The sequence below is a fragment of the Photinus pyralis genome, unplaced genomic scaffold (assembly GCF_008802855.1).
Source record: "Photinus pyralis isolate 1611_PpyrPB1 unplaced genomic scaffold, Ppyr1.3 Ppyr1.4_LG9, whole genome shotgun sequence".
NCBI classification, from domain to species: Eukaryota; Metazoa; Arthropoda; class Insecta; order Coleoptera; family Lampyridae; genus Photinus; species Photinus pyralis.
The window spans coordinates 11,895,429-11,907,044 of NW_022170878.1; the positions used below are offsets into that span (position 1 = coordinate 11,895,429).

The following is an 11,616-nucleotide window of genomic DNA, read 5'->3' on the forward strand; positions in this document are numbered from 1 at the left end:
AAATAATACTCGTGGTATTAAGTATGAACTTTCTTCGATAACAAGAACTTACGATTATAAGGACCAACTGGCCACGACTGTAGAGTACGAAAACAAGCAAGTCGAAATTCACGTCCATCACCAGAAAAAAACCCGTCTGTTCTATTTAAAACATTCTTCCTTTTCCACAATCTTTCCTTCTTTCTATTTAATTTTCGGCGCGGCTTCGAGTAACTTAAACACACGTGTTAAACGATAACTCGTCCTGATCTTGAAACTAATTAGCTTTTATGTAACGAAAAACAACTCTTATCACGACGACCGGAGATAACATTTTTATAAATACTGCGCAAATATTTCCAGGTGTTCTAACACGTAGTAAAATAGAACAAATAAATAAATCACAAGGTGATTATTGCGACTTGATGGGAATTGTCCTTAATCCCAATTTACAGCCAAATTTCTACGTTAAAAATAATTGAATAGGCTGGAATGCCTTGGGATCGCTCGGAAATGACTGTGTAAGTCGAAGGTGAGTTCAGCGGTATCTGTGCTAGCTACAGCAAATTTTTGTAAAACCAAAATGACTTAAAATTTAGCGTAAATGCTATATTTGTAGACGTTTACCTTCTTGATAGATGAGTAATGTGGAGGGGGATGTTCACAGTATCTACGCAGAACCAAGCTCTTAGAAAACTTCTCCGAAATAATCCACGTGTTCCCAACAATTTCGAGCTATTCACAACTAAGTTTTCACATCGCCAGTAGGTGTTTTTCCGCCCTTTGAGAGTACCTTCTTCCTGTTCGTTTTATAAAAGTACCATGAAGGTTAAAACCAGTCCTCCAACACCTTACTTTGATAAGGGGCACGCCTTTAATAGTCTAATATCCTTTAGGAGTCTTTAAACGTCCCTGAGGCCATTTCGGAGTTGCCAACAATTTCGAAGGAGACCTCTGAAACCCTAATAGCTTTTAAATGCCCTTAAGGGCCTTTAAGAGGAGAAAACGGTCCATCAAAGAATCGAGGGACTTCAAAGAGTCATTTAGAAGTTTTAGACCACTTGAGATTCTTCTCTTTCTTTGTAAGACCTTAAGTAGCTTTAAGTGTTAACAAAAAACCCTTTGTGAGTGTTTAAAGACCTCAAAAAGTTTTCAAGAGCTGATCTTAAAGATTTTCCGTGTCTTTTAATGTGTCTTGGAAGGCGATTTGACCAAAATTAATTTTCCTAAAATAGTGCCCTTTTCCTCCAATAAATTTTAAAGATTATAGTCTGCACCAAAACCTTTATGGCAGTAGGCGACAGGAATTTTCGTTTAACGTGGCTGTTAGCTGAGGATGTGGAGGATGGCCCACGAGCACGTAGCATTTAATCTCATCAATAGGTTAAAGAGGTCTAGTGCTATCTCTAGTGTTTGATTTCTGTCTACATTGGAAAGATTGCTGCATAATATTTGTGTAGTTGGAAGTTGTCTCCCTTAGAAACATGTGGTTCCTTTTGATATTGCTAGTGCTCGTGTTGGTCGCGTACCTGGATACAAGAAAACCCAAAAATTTTCCACCGGGTCCTGCCTGGTTTCCACTTATAGGATGCGCCTGGCAACTGCATCGGCTGCGCAGGAGAATGGGCCACTTGACAAAAGCGTCGCAAGAACTGGCAGCGAAGTATGGGCCTTTGGTCGGGGTGCGCATTGGACGCGAGCGTGCTGTTTTTGTTTATGGATTGCAGGCGATTGAGGAAATGTACACGAGAGACGAGCTCAATGGGAGACCTATCGGCTTATTGTCCACGAGCAGAACCGGCGGCACCCGCAAAGGAATTATATTCACCGACTCGGAGTTTTTTCAAGAGCAAAAAAAGTTCTTGCAAAGAGAATTGAAGCAATCTGGATTTCGTAAGGAGATATTGATGGAAAACATCCAAAGGGAGGTGCGAGCTATAATCGATAACGTCAAAAGGAAGATCAAGGACAATTGTGCTGTTACAAGTGATAGATTGTTTGGAGAGCAACTTCTGCAATCGGTTTGGGTTTTGATGGCAGGCAACGAGAGCCACTTAGACGATCTTGGAGCGAGCGAATTGCACAGAGTAATGGTGGACCTTTCACATAGTACGTCATTGTCTTGCACGGCATTTAGTAATTTTCCGTTTTTAAAATACATTTGTCCTGATTATTGTGGATATAATCCGTACGTCAGAGTTAATAGAACGGTTATAGAATTTTCAAGTAAAATGATACAGGGCTTGAGAAAAACTGGCAGCCCCAACGCAAGTTTAATTCGCGCTTATTTGGAAACGATGGATTCGGTGGGAAAAAGCAATTTCACTATGGATCAATTGATGGGAATATGTTTGGATATATTTACAGGGGGATTTGAGACGACCAACAACACGCTTTGCTTTGCAATGTACTACGTCGTGGTTCATCCAGATTTTCAGACGAAAGCCCAGGATGAACTTGATCGTGTTGTTGGGAGAGAGAGACTACCCACTTTGGAAGACAAACCACAGTAAGTCACTCTTAAAATCGCGAACCTTGCTTTATTTGTCAACTCTAGGTTGCCTTACGTAGAGGCTGTAGTTCTAGAATCCTTGAGGATGTTTACAGGCAGGTCCTTTCTCATACCGAGGAGGGCGATGAAAGACACCACGTTTAACGGCTACTTTATTCCAAAGGTATCCACCTTGGAGTCACCCGATAGATCTCTAAGACTGTTTTAGGATACCGTTCTGTTTGGAAACTCGAGGGGAACGTTCATGGATCCAAATTCCGGATGGCCAAATACAAGTGTCTTCAATCCCGAACGTTTTATGAAGGACGGTAGCCTAAACGTACCCGACGGTTTTATACCGTTCGGAATAGGGAAGAGAAGATGCCTGGGTGAAGTTTTTGCCAAGGCGAATCTTTTTCTAATTATCGCCGGTCTGCTGCATACGTTCAATTTTAGACCCGTCCCGGGCGATCCACCGCACTTTGAGGTTATGGAGGGCCTTACTGCAGGAGTCAAGCCCTTCAAAATGATCGTTAGCTTAAGATAATTAATGTGTTGCTCCACTCTGTAAATATGCATCAGATGTTTGTAAATTAGTTTCAAGGGCCTCTAGGATCCTTTAGTCTAAAAGCTTAGTTGGGGTCAACAATGCCTCCCAGAGCAAAGTTTTTGATTCTTTTTCTATCCAATAAAAGTCTTTAGGAAAATTAAAGGGCATTTCTCACATTGGGTTTTATTGGTCTTTAAAGGTATTTAAGACTTAAGTCACCAAATGTTTACTATGGCTTTCACAGTCTTTTGGTGGTCCAGTTAACTTTTAACAAGCCTTTAAGAGTCCTTAAAGACCTTTAAAGGATTTTTATAGCAATACAGTTAGTTTAATAATTGTTTCGTGAAAATAAATATACGTTACATTGGCGCCAGGGCCGCCAGGTGTGGGGAATAATGAAGACCCTCGACGAATTATCCTACAGGACAGGATTCGCACGCAGAATATTAGAAAAATTTGAAAGTGCAATTGGAACAACATTTAGAAGTACGATCCAGAAATACCGAGAGAAGTTCGAGAAATAGGAAGTATGTCAGTTAGTGTTTGCGAAGAGCAAGTTCAATATATTGCTTTAGAGCCTCCCAGACCAGGATTGCGATTAGCGACCTCCCTTTTTGATGGAAGTGAGAGACACCTCTTCGTACATCATGTACTCTTGGTAGCCAGAAACATTGTACAAGAGTTTTCAAGCAAATGCCACGTATATTAGGAACAGAAAAACTTCCTCGTGTATTATATTCTCCTGATACTGAATTGGCAAAAGTTTAATCCGAACTATAGCGTTGAAATAATCTTCATAGTTCTAAAAAGAAAGCTCTTCCTTCATCATGTTCTCCTGGTAGCCAAAAAAATTGTTCAAGAGCTTGCCAACAAATTCCACGTGTATTAGGAATAGAAAGACTTTCTCGTGTATTATATTCTCCTGATACAGAATTGAAAAAATTTAATTTGAGCTATTATAGCGTTGAAATAATTCTTATTATTATTATTATTCTCCTGATACAGAATTGGCAAAAATTTAATCCGAACTAAAGCGTTGAAATAATTGTCATTGTTCTAGAAAGAACCTCTTCCTTTATCGTGTTCTCCTGGTAGCCAGAAAAATTGTACAAGGGTTTGCTAACAAATGCCACGTGTATCAGAAACAGAAAAACCTCTTCGTGTATTACATTCTCCTGATACAAATTGAAAAAATTTAATCCGAACTAAAACGTTCAAATAATTCATATACCAATATTCTAGTAAAATACCTCTTCGTTCATCATGTTCTCCTGGTAGCCAGAAAAAATTGTACAAGAGTTTGCCAACAAATGCCACGTGTATTAGGGACAGAAAGACCTCTTCGTATATTATATTCTCCTGATACAGAATTGGCAAAAATTTAATCTGAACTATAGCGTTGAAATAATTATCATAGTTCTAGAAAAAACCTCTTTCTACATCATGTTCTCCTGGTAGCCAGAAAAGTTTTACAAGAGCTTTCCAACAACTGTCACGTATATTTGGAACAGAAAGACCTCTTCGTGTATTATATTTTCCTGATACAGAATTGGCCAAAATTTAATCTGAACTATAGCATTGAAATACTTATCATAGTTCTAGAAATAAACCTCTTTCTTCATCATGTTCTCCTGGTAACCAGAAAAGTTTTACAAGAGTTTTCCAAAAACTGTCACGTGTATTAGAAACAGATAGACCTCCTCGTGTATTATATTCTCCTGATACAGATTTGGCAAAAATTTAATCCGAACTAAAGTATTGAAATAATTCTAGAAAAAACCTCTTCGCTCATCATGTTCTCCTGATAGCCAGAAAAATTGTACAAGAGTTTGCAAACAAATGCCACGTATATTAGGAACAGAAAGACATCCTCGTGTCTTATATTCTCCTGATACAGAATTGGCAAAAACTAAATCCGAACTGAAGCTGAAGTTGAAATAATTCTCATAAGAAAAACACCCCTCCGTTCATCATGTTCTTCTGGTAGGAGTTACTGTTTCAAGGACCGCCAATAGTTTATAAGAGCTACCAAGGGCCTTCAAAGACGTAAAAGGATTTATCGCAGCGATTAAGAATCAATAATTGTTTCCATAAGCATCAAAGAGCACGAGAAAAACCGAATAGGGACTTATTTTCGAACGCAAATCACCTCGATTGGCGTGCCCTAACAACCTAAAATAAAAAACCAGCATTTCCGTCACGTGATCGGCTCTATTCAGAATGGAAGGGAACTTTTCGGTCCCAAGAGATCGTGGCTCGCATTCCGCAATATGTTTCTGGTGACCGCTTGTTATCGCCAGACGTACTTTCGTTCACGTTCGATATGAAGCGGTACAAGTGGAAATATCCATATATTGACCAAAATACAAATCTGAAAACCAAATTTTTTTAATTGTGCATTAAATACGGACTTGGGGTCTTTGAAAGATGGTGCTGGCTCATTATTAGATTTGATAGGATGTTGAAAAAAAACATGGCGGCAGCCGAAGTATGCCGAACCCGCTTTCGGCACAATCCGGGTTACTTCGGCTCGTTCGACAATGGCTGGTCAAACCGAAAGCGGGTTCGGCACAAATCGGACCGGTTCCCTCGTGTTTTTTTTTTGGCTTTACTTAGGAGAGAGAGTCGGGTTGGGCCGAACTCACCTTCGTCTCGCTCATCACTGGTTATGCAAGCCGAAAGCGGATTCGGAACAAATCGCACCAATTTCTTCTAGTAGAGCGTCAAAACACTGAGGTAACCTAGATGGTGCTGAAATCTATTTATTCGATTTGCAGATAAATGCAGATTAGTACTCTGAAGGAGACTAAACCGTTCAATTCGAATATGAAAGCGAAACAAAATGCAATCCAGGATCGAAATACAGTTTGGATTACACGCTACAAGTACGATAACACTTTCCCAGCAATTAATGACTAATAAATAATACAGTGGTTAAAATGTTCCTTGAAGAGGACATTAGCTAATTATTTTAATTCCAGCGTAACTAGTTATTCGGATTTACCCAATTAAAAGTTGACCTTGAGTGCCTTCAAAAGCCTTTAAGGCCGTTGAAGGGTCCCCAGCCAAAAATAATAAAATTCCCTTGAGGTGTTACAACCTTTTCTGAATCCTAAGTATCTTTGAATTGTTTTTCAGGGCTTTTAAGAGACCTCAACAGTCGCAAATGGTTTTCAAAAAAGTCAACGAGCGTGAATAGATCTCCAATAGTACCTAGTTGAGATTCTCCTTTTTATTTGAGAGATTTTGAGGAGTTTTAAGGGTTAATAAAAAATTACTCTTGAAGAGTGTTAAGAGATATTACGATGACGTTAGTGTTTAAAATCCTTTAAAAGAATTCAAGACCATCAAAGCGCTTTTACGGGCGCCTTTGACCAAATTAAGTTAAAATTTAAATTTTTAAATTTTGGTAGCTCTACAAACCTTTATCAATGATAATGGTGACCTTTTCCTCCTCTAAATTTAAGAAATTCTTGTATTTACCAAAACGGTGCACGATAAGAAGAATTTTTCTTCCTCGACTGACTGCCGGTTGCGGATGTGAAGTATCCAACTGGGCTGGAACCATGGTTGCCTAATTAAGAATCCCATTTTGAGGTTAAAGACCCTAGAAATTAAAAGGTTACAGAGGTCTCCGCTGTATTTATTGTTTGTGTTTGTATGTCTACATTACAAAGATCGCCGATTAGCACAATCGGTGGGCAGTTAGAAGTTCGACCACTTGTAAACATGTGGTTTATTTTGATATTGCTAGTGCTCGTACTAGTGGCGTACCTGGATACGAGAAAACCCAAAAATTTTCCACTAATTTTAGTCTGTACCAAAACCTTTATTGCAATAGGCGACAGGAATTTTCGTTTAACGTGGCTGTTAGCTGAGGATGTGGAGGCTGGCCCACGAGCACGTAGCATTTAATCTCATCAATAGGTTAAAGAGGTCTAGTGCTATCTCTAGTGTTTGATTTCTGTCTACATTGGAAAGATTGCTGCATAATATTTGTGTAGTTGGAAGTTGTCTCCCTTAGAAACATGTGGTTCCTTTTGATATTGCTAGTGCTCGTGTTGGTCGCGTATCTGGATACAAGAAAACCCAAAAATTTTCCACCGGGTCCCGCCTGGTTCCCACTAATAGGATGCGCCTGGCAAGTGCACAAGCTGCACAGGAGAACGGGCAACTTGGCGAAAGCATCGCAGGAACTAGCAGCGATGTATGGACCTTTGGTCGGCCTGCGCATTGGACGCGAGCGTGCGGTTTTTGTTTATGGAAAGCGAGAAATTGAGGAAATGTACACGAGAGACGAGCTCAATGGGAGACCTATCGGCTTATTGTCCACGAGCAGAACCGGCGGCACCCGCAAAGGAATTATATTCACCGACTCGGAGTTTTTCAAAGAGCAAAGGAAGTTCGTGGAGAGACAGCTGAAGCAAACGGGATTTCGTAAGGAGATATTGATGGAAAACGTTCAAAGGGGGATGGGAGCTGTAATCGATACGGTCAAAAGGAAAATCAAGGACAATGGTGCTATCACAAGTGATAGTTTGTTTGGGGAGCAACTTCTGCAAACGGCTTGGGTTTCGATGGCAGGCAACGAGGGTCACTTAGACGATCTTGGAGCGAGCGAATTGCTCAGGGTAATGGAGGAGCTTTTTCGATGTACTTCATTGTCTGGCACGGCGTTTAGTAACTTTCCGTTTTTAAAATACATTTGTCCTGATTACTGTGGGTACAATGCGTACGTGAGAGTTAATAAAGCGGTCATGGAATTTTCAAGCAAAATGATACAGGGCTTGAGAAAAACACACAACTCCAACCGAAGCTTAATTCGCGCGTATTTGGAAAAGATGGGCTCAATGGGAAATTTCAATCAGGATCAATTGATGGCAATATGTTTGGATCTCTTTACGGGGAGCTTTGAGACGAACTACAACACGCTTTGTTTTGCAATGTTCTACATCGTGCTCCACCCGGATCTCCAGACGAAGGCCCAAGATGAAATTGATCGTGTTGTTGGGAGAGAGAGACTACCCACTTTGGAAGACAAACCACGGTAGGTCACCCTTAAAATCGCTAACCTTGTTTTATTTGTCAACTCTAGGTTGCCTTACGTAGAGGCTTTAGCTCTAGAATCCTTGAGGATGTTCGCAGGCAGGTCTTTTATCGTACCAAGGCGAGCGATGAAGGACGCCATGTTTGGCGGCTACTTTATCCCAAAGGTATCCACCTTGGAGGCACCCCAGAGATCTCTAAAACTGTTTTAGGATACCGTTCTGTTCGGAAACTCGAGGGGAACGTTCATGGATCCAAAAGCAGGATGGCGAAATCCAGGTGTCTTTAATCCCGAACGCTTTATCAAGGACGGCGGCCTAAACGTACCCGACGGTTTCATACCGTTCGGAATAGGAAAGAGAAGATGTCTGGGTGAAGTTTTGGCGAAGGCGAATATCTTTATGATTATTGCCGGTCTGCTACAGACGTTTAACTTTAGACCCGTCCCGGGCGCACCTCCGCAATTTGAAATTATAGAGGGCTTCAGTGCAGCGATCAAGCCCTTCAAAATGATCGTTAGCTTAAGATGAGACAAACTAATCTCAAGATTAATCGAGAACAATTTATTGTAGTTGAGGTTTTAAAGAAATGATTATCAAGTCATTAAACATTAAAATATATTCCTTTTAATATTCTTGCGCGCCATCTATGTGTTTCCTCTGGAAATCGGTTTAGTTTAGATGTAGTTGGATGAGTATTTTAGGTTTCATTTACCTTCCCCCTAGAGGTCATCCGCGTGTATCTTTCTGCATATAATTCTATCCCTCATTCTTTAATGTTGTTTTGCGACAACCTGAAAACCTAAAAAATATTCTTAGTGGGTATTATCGTCACAAGAGGCAGAACATGATTACTTCGCCAAGAAGTAAACCCATAGACTACAATGAATACCTCAACAGTATCCACGAGGATACGCTGATAAGCGACGAATTACCTTTTTTTTTAATATAATCATGGGGATGGTGGAATGCCTATGTACACCTCCGCCTGTTTCTATGGCGGAGGTAGTGTGGGCCCCACTAAACCACTTCCCCATTAATAAATCCCAAGGTCGGGGGTTTCGCTAAGTTTGTGCTGGCCTGGCCTCCCTCTCTCTCGTTCGTGTTACATGCGTGATGAACCCGTCTATCATCCTCCACCTACTCTGACTCTGTATCATGCTCTCGATGATAACATCCTCTTCTATCGGGTCCGCCAGCTCCATTATCAGCGTCCATCTACGCATTTCCCATCTCCCACACTCAAAGACTGCGGGTTCTGGAGTGTCTCTATACCTGCAGTCCGCACAGGTGTCGTCCCCCCACATTTTGAATCTGTGTATTTACTCTGCGTTCTCCCCTGTCCTGTTAAGAACTGTGTAGATGGTAGTGCTTTCTCTGATACCATTTCTACTTATCCAGAACTTCCTACGACCCCGTTTCTCCCGCCAGCGAGCCAAGGAGATTTTCCTAGTGGCTCCTTCTGCTCTAGCCTCCGCTTCTATTGTCAGTGGTATTACCTCGGCCACTACACAAACATTTTTGTTACTGACCGTTCTATTAGCCGGGGCTATTCTCAGGGCCATACTTCTCGGCGCCCGCTCCAGGATTCCCCATCCACCTGTAGATGGCTTCCATGGTAGTGTCCATACGGCGTTTCCCCACCTCCAATTCCCTCTCCGTAGCTATCACTGTGAGGCCATCTGCAAAAGCAACCAACTTCACCCCCCTCGGTACCGTCATGCCTACTACTTCATCGTATGCCAAATTCCATAGCAGTGGCCCTAATACCGATCCTTGAGGGACGCCTCCAATTACCTCTATTTCATAACTATTTCCGAACGGGAGTCTTACATTAATTTTTCGCTCTCTTAGTAGCTATACATTAATTTACACATCGTGCTCGGTGCTCCCGTCCTTTCTAGGGCGTCTATTATCACATCCGTAGGTAGATTGGTAAACGCGTTTTGGACGTCCAGAGATGCCATAATAACCACCTCCCTGGTCCGCCACGCACCTGCCTTAGCCCTCGAGCAGGATCGGCTTTAGGCGTAAACGGTGTAACTGTCCGCTTACGACGCAGACAAGTAGGGGGCGCAAAATGACTCGAAACTTAATGACTGCCGAATCACGGATGTAAAACACCGACGGCGTTTTCTATTTTTAAGATCAAACGAACACGATATAACATAAATTGAAAAAATTCCTAATACAGTAACAAATGATGTAGCGAATATTCCAGAAATCCCGATAGATATCGAGGTGCCATGAAAGATCGGCGATAAAAACCAAAGGCGGATGTGATGTAATCTTTCCGGGAAATGCGATGTGTTTTGTTCTAGAATGTTCAAGACCATTCGGGAACACTTGAGAATACCCGAGTTGGCTATATAAGCAAATCGAATTGCGTTTCAGGAAAGTTCCAATTTCAACACCGAAGTAATAAATAGTTCCCACTGTTATAAACTGTGTTAATGTGAGTGATAAATAATATTTGGGTGTTATAAATTAATTCATTTCAACATTGTTATTTATAAATGTATTATTAATTAATTGTAAATAAACAAATCACGTAATTAAATTTACGTTACAATATGGGGCGCAAAATTTAGTGCTTTCTTACACGTAACTTTTGTCTTGAGTCGGTCCTGCCTTCTAGCCGTCTCAACCAGAGTGCTTTTTTCGCCCCCCTTGCTATCACGAAACCGTACTGATTTGGGGAGGCTTTCCAATCACGCCGCAAAAGAAAGGAATAGGCAAAGGAGGGATTTAAACGCGCGGATAGGCAAGGAAGGGTCTTGGATCGCTCGCACAGAAGAAGAAGAAGAAGAAGAAGAAGAAAACAAAAGAAAACCAAAAGATAATGTGATAAATAAAGAAGGGAAACTTCGCAGAAGAAAAAGGGCGGTACATTCTCAACGGAAACGTGAATGGAGACGAAGAGGGAGAATATACTGTAACGGAAATGCTCCAGAATTCTCTGGAATTTTCTACGCGCGCGATAGTGGAATTTGTAGGAACATTCGAGAATGTACTGGACTTACATTGCTTGCGTGTATAAATGGTTGCGGACCGAACATCGGGGCAGTCACTATCGAACGAGATCGAGTACGAACGAAACATAGAGCGCGAAAATCTGATATAAATTTCGAAGTGTGTGATATAAATAATCGATATAAATTGTACGGTTTTTATAGTGTTTTAGTCTTGTTTAATAAATACTGATATAAATCGAACCCGAATTTATAAATAACGTTACATTGGTGTCAGGAGTGGAATTAATTAAATTAATTAAAAGTAAGATTAAATTAAGTGCTTGTGCTTGTGTATGCCTGTAACAAGATCTGCTGCCGCTAAAATGGAAGAAACGATGCTCAATTTGCTCCAGCAAATCCAAAATGGCCAACAGGGGTTGCAACAAGAAATGAAAAGCACCCAAGAAAATTCTAGAAATATTCAAGAGAAGTTGGAAGAAAATTCTAGAAATTTTGAAGAGAAGTTCGAGAAAATGGAAGAACATTCTAGAAAGATTAATGAAGAAAATTCTAGAAATATTCAAGAGAAGTTTGAGA

The 11,616-nt window shown here is 40.8% G+C and overlaps 2 protein-coding genes across 2 annotated transcripts; both read left to right on the forward strand.

Annotated features, from left to right (window-relative positions):
* The first annotated feature begins 1,387 nt into the window (after positions 1–1,387).
* Positions 1,388–3,194, forward strand: LOC116181458 (probable cytochrome P450 303a1). Its single transcript, XM_031501835.1, has 3 exons — positions 1,388–2,488; positions 2,537–2,654; positions 2,700–3,194. Exons 1-3 carry the CDS (start codon positions 1,464–1,466, stop codon positions 3,015–3,017), a joined length of 1,461 nt encoding a protein of 486 aa, XP_031357695.1. The 5' UTR covers positions 1,388–1,463; the 3' UTR covers positions 3,018–3,194.
* A 3,767-nt stretch (positions 3,195–6,961) lies between these two features.
* On the forward strand, positions 6,962–8,700 carry LOC116181167 (probable cytochrome P450 303a1). Its single transcript, XM_031501444.1, has 3 exons — positions 6,962–8,067; positions 8,116–8,233; positions 8,279–8,700. Exons 1-3 carry the CDS (start codon positions 7,049–7,051, stop codon positions 8,594–8,596), a joined length of 1,455 nt encoding a protein of 484 aa, XP_031357304.1. The 5' UTR covers positions 6,962–7,048; the 3' UTR covers positions 8,597–8,700.
* The last annotated feature ends 2,916 nt before the right edge of the window (positions 8,701–11,616 follow it).

What these genes read in the sequence shown, in the direction of transcription:
- LOC116181167 (XM_031501444.1), top strand. Translation starts at nt 7,049, where the DNA reads ATGTGGTTCCTTTTGATATTGCTAGTGCTCGTGTTGGTCGCGTATCTG. An exon ending in ACTTTGGAAGACAAACCACG is followed by an intron (nt 8,068 to 8,115) that starts GTAGGTCACCCT and finishes TGTCAACTCTAG; the next exon opens with GTTGCCTTACGTAGAGGCTT. An exon ending in GCGGCTACTTTATCCCAAAG is followed by an intron (nt 8,234 to 8,278) that starts GTATCCACCTTG and finishes AAACTGTTTTAG; the next exon opens with GATACCGTTCTGTTCGGAAA.
- LOC116181458 (XM_031501835.1), top strand. Translation starts at nt 1,464, where the DNA reads ATGTGGTTCCTTTTGATATTGCTAGTGCTCGTGTTGGTCGCGTACCTG. An exon ending in ACTTTGGAAGACAAACCACA is followed by an intron (nt 2,489 to 2,536) that starts GTAAGTCACTCT and finishes TGTCAACTCTAG; the next exon opens with GTTGCCTTACGTAGAGGCTG. An exon ending in ACGGCTACTTTATTCCAAAG is followed by an intron (nt 2,655 to 2,699) that starts GTATCCACCTTG and finishes AGACTGTTTTAG; the next exon opens with GATACCGTTCTGTTTGGAAA.